Consider the following 14,552-nt stretch of genomic DNA (forward strand, 5'->3'; position numbering starts at 1 on the left):
AATCCCCAACAGTGTCACCAGCAAAGCACCCCCACACCATCACACCTCCTTCTCCATGCTTCACGGTGGGAACCAGGCATGTAGAGTCCATCCGTTCACCTATTCTGCATCGCACAAAAACATGGTGGTTGGAACCAAAGCTCTCAAATTTGGACTCATCAGACCAAAGCACAGATTTCCACTGGTCTAATGTCCATTCCTTGTGTTCTTTAGCCCAAACAAGTCTCTTCTGCTTGTTGCTTGTCCTTAGCAGTGGTTTTCTAGCAGCTATTTTACCATGAAGGCCTGCTGCACAAAGTCTCCTCTTAACAGTTGTTGTAGAGATGTGTCTGCTGCTAGAACTCTGTGTGGTATTGACCTGGTCTCTAATCTGAGCTGCTGTTAACCTGCGATTTCTGAGGCTGGTGACTCAGATGAACTTATCCTCCGCAGCAGAGGTGACTCTTGGTCTTCCTTTCCTGGGGCAGTCCTCATGTGAGCCAGTTTCTTTATAGCGCTTGATGGTTTTTGCAACTGCTCTTGGGGACACTTTCAAAGTTTTCCCAATTGTTCGGACTTACTGACCTTCATTTCTTAAAGCAATGATGGCCACTCGTTTTTCGTTACTTAGCTGCTTTTTTCTTGCCATAATACAAATTCTAACAGTCTATTCAGTAGGACTATCAGCTATGTATCCACCTGACTTCTGCACAACACAACTGATGGTTGTCATTTATAAGGCAGAAATCCTACTTATTAAACATGAGAGGACACACCTGTGAAGTGAAAACCATTTCAGGTGACTACCTCTTGAAGCTCATCAAGAGAATGCCAAGAGTGTGCAAAGCAGGAATCAAAGCAAAAGGTGGCTACTTTGAAGAACCGAGAATATAAGACAGATTTTCAGTTGTTTCACACTTTTTTTGTTAAGTATATAATTCTACATGTGTTAATTCATAGTTTTGATGCCTTCAGTGTGAATCTACAATTTTCATAGTCATGAAAATACAGAAAACTTTTTGAATGAGAAGGTGTGTCCAAACTTTTGGTCTGTACTGTACGTCCCAACAGAAAGAGGGACAAAATGTTTGGTGTACAATGCGCACCATGGCAAATTTATCTCTGCCCTTCTACACTAACTCCATCCACTCACCCATTTTTCTTTGTGCCTCCACACAGTATAATGCTCCTACAGTCACCATAACATTATATGACCCTACATTATAATGTTCCCCTCCAATTGCACCACAGTATAAAGTTGTGCCGCAGTTAAAACTGGGGGCAAATAGAGGGAGACATGTTCCCCTCCAGTTACCCCCATGGTTTAATATCCTCCTCCAGTTGCCCCCAGTTTAATGTCACCCTCCTTCTGCCCCCCCCCCAGTTTTATGTATACTCCAACTTCTGTCCCCAGTTTAATGTCTCCCTTTATCTGCCACCAGCTTAATGTCCCCTCCATCTGTCACCAATTGAGTCTCCCCCTTCATCTGCCACTAATTTAATGCCCCATCTTCATCTCTCACCGGCTTAATGCCTCCCTTCATCTGCTAATATTCCCCTCCACCTGCCCCAGTTTAATTTCTCCCTACATCTGACACCAGTTTAATGTCCTCCTTCATCTTCCACCAGCTTAATATCCCCCTTTATCTGCCCCCAGTTTAATTGCCCCCCCTACATCTGCCACCAGTTTCATGTCCCCCTTCATCTACCAACAGTTTAAAGTTCCCCTTCAGCGTGCCTACAGATCCCGAGCTGTAGCATAGTGAGAGGAACAGTAGTGATGCAAGCGCTGTCTTCAGATGGTTCCTGTTTCACCATTGTATTCAACTCATCTACGTCCTCTCCGAATACAGATGAGTTAAATATGGGACATACATCCTGATGACCAGGAGGGCAGGACAGGACCCCGAATCCAGGACTGTCCTGCAGAATCTGGGATGGTTGGGAGGTATGTTATTGGCACCTGTCGAAAATGGCTTTGCCCATGTCTCATCTCTATCTCCACATACTGCCCTCATTGGAGACCACATATAGAAATTTAAAGACATAATTCACCATTAGCCCCATATTCAATAAGATTCAATATTTTGTACTTAGAGTACCCAGTATAAAACTGCAGCATACTGCTCAAGTCTAATATCTGACTCATCTCGGCAGAGCCTTGTCCTCTTGTCCTTCTGTGCCCTGTCATTGTATAATTTTTTTCAACTCCTTACAACCCTTAAAGAGGACCTTTCATGACTTTGAGCACAGGCAGTTTTATATATTGCAGGAAAGCCGACAGTGTGCTGAATTCAGCGCACTGTCGGCTTTCCTGATCTGTGCCCCGGGTAAAGAGCTATCGGTGTCGGTACCGTAGCTCTTTACAGTCAGAAGGGCGTTCCTGACAGTCTGTCAGGAACGTCCTTCTCCACAGCAGCGCCTATTAAGCTGTACAGTGTGAGCGGGAAGGAACGCCCCCTTCCCCTCCTGATAATACTCGTCTATGGACGAGCACTGTGATCAGAAGGAGGAGGCGTTCCTCCCCGCTCACACTGTGCAGCGTGATAGGTGCTGCTGTGGAGAAGGACTGTAAAGAGCTAAATTACCAGCACCGATAGCTCTTTACGCGGGGCACATATAAAACTGCCTGTACTCAAAGTCATGAAAGATCCTCTTTAAGTTGATGTTCCTGCCAGTACTCTTAGCTATTCATAAATTAACCCTCCACCCTTGACTCAAGACCAATTCTAAAGAATATACTGTATATTCTCAGACTTCACAGGTCCTTTACTAGCTTCAAAAAGCAGGAACGAAGAGGGAACTCCATTGTCTTCATTTCTTTATTCTTACTGTATATACCAAATCTTTCATTGTTCGGCATGAGGAAACAAGGTAGCTCCTTACTGAGCTTACAACAGATATATAGGATTTCATGTATATATAACTGACAACTGTGATGCTTTTTACAATAACATATATATGATTGTTTTAACACTACCGAAGCCACATATTTAAATTATGTATTACAAGTAATTTCTGAACTGTAGTGCACCATTATCTATAATTCATGAGGGTCTAAATATAAAGAGATGAACGTACAAAGGAAAGAGTGCATAGCCTGGGAGAAATTAAAGCCCTCATCGTCTGGCTTTTGTTATGCTACTAGTTCTAATTAATTTTGTATATCAATAGCTTACAGTTGTTATGTTCAAGTTCAGATTCTTATATACATGCACAATATGAGCTATTGCATACAAAAGACAAAAGTAGTACAGTAAAACAATTTAAAGGGCCTTGCTGGTGTTATGACTGGATCCATATCTTCTCTAAGATCTACTGTTGGAGTTGAGTCAGAAAGCCCCCATGGGCAGCCAAACCCATTAAAATTAGAAAGTTTGGCCAGTGTTCAGCAAATTCAGTGCATTCCTCCTTCTCAGCCACCCCATCGCCTCCCCCCCCCCCCCCTAAGACTTGATTATCTCCTGTGAGAAGGTGACAGACAAAGTGCTGGAGTCCTGGTATATCTCCCCCAGATTTCTAACTTATGTGTGGTCCAGTTCGGGTCTTGAATAGGCCTCAGCCCCAGGTGTCAGTTACAGGGCCATAAAAGGTTGCAGAGCCTGCACTTCAGGGCAGATCCTGGGAGCGAGAGGAAGTGCCTGGGTCTGTCCTAACACTGTGACTGTATTGTGCTAATTTAGATTGATTCCTGTGCCTGGTAGCAAACCCTACATACAGTTAGTAGCTACTGTTAGTTGGCACTCAGACAAGCAGGGTTTTCTCTGTTTTTTCCTAAAGTTTATCATTTTCAACTAAAGGTTGTATTTTATTTTGGTCAATTTTGTGCCTAACATGAAGGCTTATTTCTTTAGCGGGTTTTTTTTTTTTTTTTTTTTTTTTTTTTAAAGATAAACCTGTTTGCTACAGTTTTGTGTCTCTGTCTCTGACTGGTCGGGTCTGCACTATTGCTGCTACTGATCTACCTTCCCCACACTCCATTTGTATTCCATCATCTCTGTCTTCAATGACCACTTTTGAGGCACATTTTGTCTAAGAAGAGACAGCACTCCAAATGCTAAAGGAGATATTCCTCAAGATTGTGTTCCATGTTTTGGTAAATCCAATGAGAGCAGTCTGTGTTTGTACTGTAATGTGGTCATAGCCATTATAGAAACTCCAACCGATGAATGCTACCATTTTGTGGGGACAGGGATTGCAAAAACAGCTTATCAGATCTCAGACATGGAGAAACAGAAAAAACACAGAATCTAGAAGAGAGGTGTCAAACTCATTTTCACTGAGGAGCACATCAGGATTATGGTTGTCCAAAGGGCCATGTTTTTTTTTTTTTTTTTTTTTTAAATGTAGATTGTGAGCCCCACATAGAGCTCACAATGTACATTTTTCCCTATCAGTATGTCTTTTTTTGGAATATGGGATGGAAATCCATGCAAACACGGGGAGAACATACAAACTCCTTGCAGGTGGTTTTTTGCCCTTGGCGGGATTTGATCACCAGGACTCCAGTGCTGCAAGGCTGCAGTGCTAACCACTGAGCCACCGTGTGGCCCCCCAAAGGGCCATGTTTATTGTCAAAATGCCGATGTAGTCCTTTACAACTGACATTGCCTTATAACGCAAAAGACATATCAGTTATTTTCCTCAAAACACAAATGTATTAACTTTCCCATTAAACTGTCTTCCCTCTTCATCAATGTATTCATTATTTCTTAACTCCACTTGCAGAACTGCTTGATGTGGAAACACAGCAATACGTGTCCTTCTGCCTGGAAAGGTGGACCCCCACTCCCTGTGCTAACACCCCCACTTCCCAGTGCTGTGTCCCCAACTGAGATACCTCACAGGCTCATGTGTAACTATGGCAAACAACTCACCAAGAGGGCCCCCACGCCTTAAGATACCTCTTGGGCTTATTTGAAACTACTTAGTTTCTGTGTGCCAAAATGCCACCCCTGCTCTCTGGGTTGGTGCCTCCCTCTTTCATCATTACCCCATGATCATATTTCCTGTAAACAATACATTTTTACATCACTGTTAAAGGGTACGTGAAATATCTTCAGGTTCTTGCTGGTGAATTGGTTCTCCAGCTATATAAGCCTTCAGTCCTATCAATTTCCTTCTGCTAATAGCCTCATTGTGGCTACAGCACATTTTGCATTTCTCTCTGAGGCATGGAGTGTCACAGGCTGTGACGAGAAATCTGTCCCCGGCACTATTTCTATTTACTTTTTAGTCTCTCGGTTTCTAAAGGCAGACCTTACCTTGCTGTTGGTGTTTCTCAGGGTTCGGTCTTAGGCCCCCCCTACTCTTCTCCCTCTACACAGCCCCCATTGGACAAACCATCACCAGATTTGGCTTCCAATACATCTTTCTGCTGATGGCACCCAATCATCCTGTAACATCACCCCTGCAGTAATACAGAACACCAGTGACTGTCTTGCAGTACTTTTCTCTCCAAATGATTCATGCAGACACCACATGGAAAATACACGTCTCTCATTATAGTCTATAGGGTCCATGTGCTTTCTTTGCCAACCGCTTTTTTTTTAGTTCAGTATTCTGTTCGGGGGGTCCCTAAGCAGACTCCTCAAATACCGAACACAGATGTGAACCAGGCCTTACTTTGTCCAAGTGAAAATTTGTGAAGTGAATTGAATTTTAATTGAAACCCTCCTGCTGACTACCTTGTTGCACTTATAGGGGTTGGAAGCTGTATACCTCCTTTCCTCCGTTTCTTTGTCCAAGTGAAAATATGTCAAATAATATTCAATTTAATTTAAATACAGTTAGCTAAACTTTAGCTGATGGAACAATATTTTCATCTGCACACATCAGCAAATGCAAACCCAAAAACATGGAGAATTATAGATCAAATTGCGCATCTTCTGCGCACACTGGACAACATTTTTATTGTGATGCTAGGTTCACACTAGTGTTTGGGTCTCCGTTCTGTGGTTTCCGTCTTCTTCATGCAGAAGACGGAAAGCTGTCAGATTGGTCCGGCCATGAGTGGTGGTGAGCGTTTTTTTAAATCAGACACAGAGTACTGCATGTCCGACTCTGTGTTCGGTTTAAAAAAACCGGTTTCGCGGAGGAAACATAAAACGCTCACCGCCGCACACGGCCTGACAGCTTTCAAGCCCATTCAAATGAATGGGTTTGAAAGAGTCCTGCAGGTTTCTGTGCAGGAAACGGAAACCTGCAGAACGGAGACCGGGCGCAGATGTGAATGAGCCCTGACAGGTTAATTTATTGGGTCAAATTTCATTATGTTTATCTTTTTCTTATTAAAAGATGTTCAAATGCTGGGGAACACACTGAAAGGCCAAAATACATAGAAAAAAAGCCAGAACTCTCATTTCCATTAGAAATTACTTTTTTATTTATCTGCATTGAAAACAATCTAAGCAAAGTTTAAGACAATTACAAAGAAGTCTACTCATGCATTGTGGATAAAATTCCTTACATATAATATGCAAATGTTTATAGATGGGTATGTATAATTAGCCTTTTAATGGCACATTTATGGATGCGGTAGATAAAATGACCATGTAATCTGTAATGGATTATATGTTTTATGATTTAGAAAATGTTCCAGCAAATGAGCCCAAAGATGCATGTATGCCATTTGTAAAGTGGAAAAGGGGAGAATTAGGGCTAGTTGTGATAATGTATTATGCTACTTGCACACGTTCACATAAATTTGGATCACTTGTGAATTAAAGGGGTTTTCCCAGCTCAAGGATCCTATCTATACTGCTATCTTATGTGGATTTAAGACTTTTCCTAAATACATTGCTTCATCAAAACTGCTTTGTTTGGCCACTATCTGAGATTATTCACTTCATTGTTTACACTGCGTTTCCATAATCACGGACCTGGGGATGATCTTATCTCTCTGCCCAGGACAAGTGACTTAGCTCCCTGCTCTCAGGAAGGGAGGGGGAGCTGAGTGCTTGAAGTGAGCTTGTATTTCTGAGCTGTTTATCCTCCGCTCTTGCAGTTGTCAGATCGGCTAATTGAATTTTGCTGATAAGGCCTGAGACAGGGAGTCGTTACCTCTGTATGTAACGCAGGCCTAAAACTGAGTTTATTGCAAGCTGACTTGCAAGCTGACTCAGGGTCCTGTAGCATGTAAATTCTCATCACCTATCAAATCCAACTCTGCTACATCAGCTTCATATTTTGCATATTCCAGTGATACTGTGCTATTTTATTTACAACCATCCCTCACTACTGACTGCAAACATGTACTGCTATGAAGAGAGATAGCAGAGCAAGTGAAACCCCGCCCACCAATGTACCGAGAAAACCAGGAAGTGATCAGAGCCTGCAAGTGGTTGAACAGGCGAGTTGGGAATACCCCTTTAATTCTTAGAGGAAACACAATTAAATTGCAGTCCAATTTACCACCATCATGTTATAGAGCAGGAGAAATGGAGTAGGATGTAGTACTGTGATTAAAGATTTAGCATGTAACTTAGGGCTCGTTCACATCTGTGTTCTCCTCTCCGTACTGCAGGTTTCCGTTTCCTGCATAAAACAGAGCAGGAGACGGAAACCTGCAGGAGTCTTTCTCACCCATTCATTTGAATGGGTGAGAAAGCTGTCCGGCCGTGAGCGGCGGTGAGCGTTTTATGCTCTCCGCCGCGAAACCGGGTTTTATAATCCGGACACAGAGTCGGACATGCAGTACTCTGTGTCCGGATTAAAAAAAACGGTTTTGCGGCGGAGAGCACAAAACGCTCACCACCGCTCACGGCCGGACCCGGTCTGTGGTCTGTGGTTTCCGTCTTCTGGCATGCAGAAGACGGAAACCACAGAACAGAGACCCTAAACGCAGGTGTGAACCTAGCGTAAGAAGTTACTCCTGGCACAGAAGGAGTAGGAATTTCAATCATTAATTTACAAGTTCTACTGAATTTTATTCTTTCACCTAAAACTTTATATCATCCTGCTCAGTTGTCCCTGGTTTGTACCATGCTGCTGTAATTGGTTCCCTTTCAGGTGGTTTACTCATGAAGATAGTCTATCAACTATCTCCAAGATAGTAGATAAGTGTTCAGTCAGTGGGGATCCAAATTCTGCAAACTCCTCCGATCAATAGAACAGGGGTTCCTTGTAGTCGTACTTCGGCTCTGCTGCTTCATTCATGAGTGAATTAACTGCTCAAAATATTCTGTTCTCAGGTGTCTCTAGTAATTCCATATCAATGAATATAACTCTGCACTTGTTAGAGTACTACCTAACTTCCTGGTTACCTCTGCGCATACGCCTGTGCCTTAAAGGATTAATGTGCTCACCTGCTAGCTTCCTTCTGCCAATCACTTGTTGCCTGTGTGTACCAAAGTCTGCTTCTCTAGCCATGCCCTCTTGTTCAATGCTCTAGTTTCCGCCTGTATAGCTGTTTGTTTGGATACATGCTGTCCTTCTGTTTGTCTCACTATGCATGACCTTATCTGTGGACTCGAGTCCTTCTACCTGGTTGACCGAAGTTATGTTATCTATATGTTTATGTAATTCTCCAGTCTCTACTTTGTTTGTGGATGTATATGTCCTTCTGCCATGTATTCCAGTGTGGATGTACTATATATGTGCTTATGCTACGTATTCCTATGTGGTTGTGTATGTCCTTCTGCCATGTATTCCAGTGTGGATGTACTGTATATGTGCTTATGCTACGTATTCCTATGTGGTTGTGTATGTCCTTCTGCCACGTGTTCCTATGTGTACACATACTGTATATCATTCTCTCATATATGCATCTTTGCTATTTTGTGGATATGTGGCTCTTTCAGCTAAGTACGGTATTTCTGTGTGGATGTTCTTCCATCAGTTATGTGTTTCTGCAACCTGTCCGGGCCTTTCGGCCTTCTCCTATGAATATTTGACTTTTGGGCTTTCACCACATATACATCTCTGTTACCTGTCTGAACCTCTGGGCCTTCTGTCTTTCTTCAGTCTTTTGCTGCATATGTAACTATGCTAACTGTGGCCTCCAGATCTTTTACCATGTATGTATCTCTGCTGACTGTCCTGATATCCTGCCTTAGATTTTTGTTCTATACCCAGATTCTGCTATCTGGTTGCTCTGTTCCGTTCCTCATTCAGTATCTCTATTACCAGTCCTGAACTCATGTTTGGTTTTATTCTGTGCACGTTTACTGTCTGCTCTACATTTGTCTGATTCTGTGGCGTGCTGCTCCATGGCCCTTAACCTATCTATCCAGCTTTCACCAACACAGAGACCACTTCAAGGAGCAGTGATATAGTGTTATGGTGGTCCTTGCCTCCTTCAGCAATGTTCACATCCCCTTACAGAAGGTGAAGGGTAAATACTAGGAAGACACTTAGACAATGCCCTTATAAGTAGCAACTAGTCAACCAGAAGTGGCAACATTCCTACACAACCACTGTTCCATTCAGAGCCCAGTCCTTGTGATTACAATGTGGATAGGTGATAAGTTGTCTTTATGGGCAAATTCCTTTATGGTTAAGGCTCCACATTTTGGAAAATATCTGGGAAACATTTGTACTTCTCCCCTCTCCTCAATCGAATCTTAGCTTTGGCGTAAAAACTGCATCTGTATCTTTCTATTTATAAACTATCAGTATAAAGAAAGTGAAGTTTTGGTATAAGTAAAATAAAGATTAGATTTTTTTGTATGTTTATCCATTTATTTACTGTGTTTAAAACAGGGACCCGCTCTCCAGAATGTTTCAGCAATGAACTGATTTAACAAAGGGAAAAAAATAAAATCATTGGAGAATTAAGGCCAAACCAAATAATCTGTTTAATGAAATGTGTTCACTCATTAAAATAGCAATAGAAAAACTAAAGTACATTTAAATCCTCTGTAAAATACAATTTGTATCCATCCTGAGATAATGATGGTTAGACAGGTTTTTGATCACTGAGACATAATAATAATTCGCTCCACTGGTTATGATGTCATGGATTTGCAGGGGGTATGCTACAGTCATACCTTAATGGAAAGATTTATTCAGCAAATTCTTCATCTTAACACAACTCAAGCTCAATTTACTGAGGCATTACATAAAGTAAGAAACATTAAAAAGGATTTTGTAAAGAGGACAACCTCTATACATAAGACCTGTTAGTGTATATGGACATCATGGGCATAGAGTGTCCCCTCCTCAGGATCTTCCTTCTGAAAACCAGAAAGGTGACCTGTTCTGTAAGACTGGCTACTAGGGTTGAGCGATCGTGTTTGGAAAAGATCGGATTCCGATCGGCGATCGAGAAAATTTCATGATCGCCATCGGAATTCCGAACACAATCTTTTTATGTGGGATCGAGATCGTGATTTTTCCCACAATGCATTGCTTAGCCTTCACACTGAGTATACGATGTATATTCAGTGCGAAGGCTCCGCTGCAGTTCCATAGGAATGAATGGAAGCAGCCGACACACAGCCTTAACCCCCTGCGCGGAGGTTGCCTCCATTCATTCGAAGGCTAAACTAAATCTCTAGCAGCTACTTACTTCTAGAGATGGCTGCTCCAGTGCCCTCCTTCTTCTTGCCTCGCTGCCCCGCCTCCCAGGTTAGTGTTTAAAGCGCTAGGTAGGCGGGGCTTGTGGCTTAGAGTGTGGGCGGGTACAGGGTGGGGAGACGTGACATCTCCCCTCCCAGTACCCGCCCACATTCTCCTAACCCGCCCACACTCTCCTAACCTGGCAGGGAGGGGGCAGCGAAGGAAGAAAAGCAGCGTGGAGCAGCAGCGAGGCGAAGAATGAAGGCACGAGGCACAGGACCAGCCATCTCTGGAGGTAAGTGAGAACCAGGGGGTAGGATTGCTTTTAAAATCTGATCTCCGATTAAAAAAAAAAAAATCCCATTGGCTTGCATTTGGATCGGAATTGGGATCGAGATCGGGTTCGAATGAAAAATGATCGGAAATCGGATTTTAAAATCGATCCTGAAAAGTCAATATCGGCTCAACCCTACTGGCTACCAATCTGGCAGACTTGAACCATGAATATATAATAAAGGCAGCCTGTCATATGAATGGCTGCCATGTAAAACTACATCTTCTCTTTAATGGCCATGGCAAGGAAATTTGTCCTGCTGTGACTGGCGAAACCATTTTAGACAACTCATTAGCATATTATTTTTAGAGGGAACCTGTCACGAGAATTTCCACCACTAAACCCACAGTATTGCCAGGTAGGTTGTAAAATATCCTTTATAGCTTTCCATCTGTTATGTTAAAAATCACCAATTTACTTATAGAAATCACTTCACAAGTCAAAGTTGCAAAGTAACTGAAAAGAGTAACACTAGCCTGTTTTCTGAGATGAGTCAAGGCTGAGAGGCTGGGGATGGGAATGATTCAAATGCCAACATGTTGGACTCTGTGGCACCTAGAAACATGGCTCTGGTGTAAGATTTAAAGTGGAAAATCTCAGCATCAGGGTCCAGGACTTCTACGTGCTACAGAAGGGGACATACAAAAAATGAAAGAGGACCTTTCATGTTCTCGGAAACATGTGGTTTTATATACCGCTTTAAAGCCGACAGTGCGCTTTCTTGTTATGTGCCCCGGGGCAAGAGATATTGGTGCAGTTACCAGTATCTCTTCACTGTCAGAAGGGCATTCCTGACAGTCTAGCCAAATTGTGAGGAACTCCCCTCCTGACAGTATTCATCCATAGTGCTGTTCTGTCAGAAGGGTTGACTGGGCGATAAGGAATGCCCCCTCTAAATGTACAGCATTATGGACGAGTACTGTCAAGAAGGGCGTTCCTCACAGCCCGACTAGACTGTCAGGAACACCTCTGACAGTGAAGAGAAACTGGTAACTGCACCATTATCTCTTACCCTGGGGCACATAACGGGAAAGCCGACAGTGCGCTGAATTCAGCGCACTGTTGCCTTTCTAGTGGTATATAAACCGCTTGTGCCCAAGGACATGACAGGTCCCCTTAAACACACCGTTAGGAATGAGAGTTGTATCTGCAGCTCCCATCAGTTGTGTTTTTTTTTCCTGCTGCTAGCTCTGCTTCTGTAGCACATAGAACCATATTCCCAGGATTTGAAGCTGAGATTCTTTGCTTTAACCCAACACAAGGACCACAGACCTAGGTGCAGCAGAGCTTGACATATTGGCATCTGACATCACCCCCTTTACCCTGTCAAGTTGACTCTTTTCAGCAAATTTGCATACATATTTCTTGGGTGATTTTTATAGGTAAATGGGTGATTTGTAACATAACAGAGGGAAATCTAAAAAGGTTAAAGACTGTGCTGAGAATTTAATGGTGAAAATCCTGGTCACAGGTTCCCTTTAAAGTATCCCCCCTGGTGATCTTCATATGTGACTTCTCTACTGGATGTTACAAAGGGCAAAAGTGTATTAAAAAACTGCACAATAACAAAGAGCCGGGCTTATCTGTATTTTAAAATGTTAGAGTGGAGATTTTAAATTTGGGCCTACGGGCCTGCGCTATACTTCTGCTTACAAAAACGTGTTGGTAAACAAGATGTATTAAAAAACTAGGCCAATTTAATATTTGTTGACAATTTTTGCATGATTTTATACATTTCTTGAATTATGATTTTGACATCTGTTCCATTTTTGGATGCAAGAAATGAAGATTGGTTAAAAGGGAAGATAAGGAGAAAATTCCCTACATGAGCAGGTGGCATTTGGGTTGCATCTGAAATGTAATATAAAGGAAAAAGAGGACAGTCAATGGGCCTCCGCCGTGTCTTCACCATATTGTTTCCACCTGCCTTGGTCCTCGGCGTGCTCAGAACTAATGGCAATTTTGAAGAAGTTAACCTTTTAGGCATATTCATTTTTTCTCGTAGTCTTGAAGTCAATGTATTTCGAGGGCCCATTGTTGTCTTCCCACTTGACACAACCTCTCTGTTCACAAGATCTTCACTTGATCCTATCAAAGAGCTTTCCATTGAACTGCAATTACAACAAACCCCGTTGAGGTCTTTTTGGACTGTTTCTTCTCTATCATTGTGCAATACATAATTTTCGTAAGACGGAGTTCTAGGATTCTCAAAGTTTTCTTTCGAGTTGTTATTTTTCATCAAATCGCTTCTTTTTAATTTAAGAGAATTCTGGCCATTACAGCCATGTGGTATTGTTTTGATAGAAGGCTGCAAGAAATTTGATGTGGTTCCGAGTTTTTTGCTATTGTTTCCTTGCAGATCTGAAGATTTGTAGTTGAGAAGATCAATAATGTCATTGACTAGACTTTTTTTTACAGTTACATCATTAGGGCAGTCTACAGACAAAGCAGGGCTATAGTTCACCTCTAGAAGCCATGGCTTCAATGTATCATCAATGAGAATGTCAAAACCAAAAAGCTCAAAACAATTGGGAGACTGAGGTATGGATGGAGCAATAGATAGTATGGTCATTGTTACTATATTATATATTCTCTGCCACAGTAAAACATCATCAACCTCTAAACTGTGGAGATAAGATCGAAACTGTCCAAGCGTCCACTTGCATCCACTCCCAACCCTCTCCTTGTCTGCCGAATATGAAGTGCTATATTTGTTAATACTGGTGTTAGTTAGATGAGCAAATATATTATCAAGTGAACTAAGGCTGAACTTTTCTGTTGCAAATCTGACTAGTCCTTCTTGGTAGATGTATATAGTCAGTGGACAGAAACATGTAACGCACACATAAATACGCAGGTCAAATTTATAGCCAGATATTAGTAACGGGTTTGTGATATATTTCTGGACAATGACAGTGGAGTCATAAGCCAAGTTCTTGATGTCTTGGAAGATAAATATTCCCCTGCCTCTTGACATGTCGGTCGGCTTGCAAATCCAATAACTTGTTTTTTTTTCATGTTTTTCTTTGGTATATTCAGCTAAGAATTTTGTGTAGTCATTTGGTAAAATAAATACAACAGGGCTGAACTCAAAATAGGCCGATCCGTATATTCCTTTCATTCGTTTTAAATGTCTGGCCAAACAATCTTTCTTTGTCATCTGCGCCGTCCTTGGATGATGATTAAGCCGTTGCCATGGCTTTATATTATCATGATCAGATGTTCGGAATGCTGATGTTCTCCAGTAAAGGTTCCACTCTGTTTCACTTTGTTTCTCTTCATCAAATTCCTCCCATCCACGTTCCAGTAAGACCTCCCGTACAACTCTTGGTGCACTGACATGAAGACGAAACACTAAAGCTTGCGATGAGTTGTCGTCATCATCCCCTTCTGCCATGGTGATATGTAAACGTAAACCATTAACTCTTATCTACAAAAAAGTCATAGAGAAAATACCATGAAAATCAACCTGGAACACGGGATGTAGCTATAGGGGTGCAGAGGTAGTCACATCTGGACCCAAAGGCTGCTTTGCCACAATACACATAATAAGTGGGAGATCACTGTTAGAGATTATGTATAGAGGCCTATGAGCTACACCTATGCTGGATCGGTTGCCCTGAGTAAGAGGGCATTCACACTTGTGCCTGGTGTCCGCTCTGTATCACTCTGCCAGGTTCCGTCCTCAGCCTTGAGAAACTAGACAGAGGATGGCTTCCCGGCGGTCAGCTTTATACCC

The 14,552-nt window shown here is 42.3% G+C and overlaps 1 protein-coding gene across 1 annotated transcript; it reads right to left on the reverse strand.

The window, feature by feature from the left end:
* Positions 1-12,500: 12,500 nt before the first annotated feature.
* TTLL2 (tubulin tyrosine ligase like 2) lies at positions 12,501-14,210 on the reverse strand. Its single transcript, XM_075266597.1, has one exon. It carries the CDS (start codon positions 14,208-14,210, stop codon positions 12,501-12,503), a length of 1,710 nt encoding a protein of 569 aa, XP_075122698.1.
* Positions 14,211-14,552: the final 342 nt, after the last annotated feature.

Source organism: Leptodactylus fuscus, chromosome 3, assembly GCF_031893055.1.
Source record: "Leptodactylus fuscus isolate aLepFus1 chromosome 3, aLepFus1.hap2, whole genome shotgun sequence".
NCBI classification, from domain to species: domain Eukaryota; kingdom Metazoa; phylum Chordata; class Amphibia; order Anura; family Leptodactylidae; genus Leptodactylus; species Leptodactylus fuscus.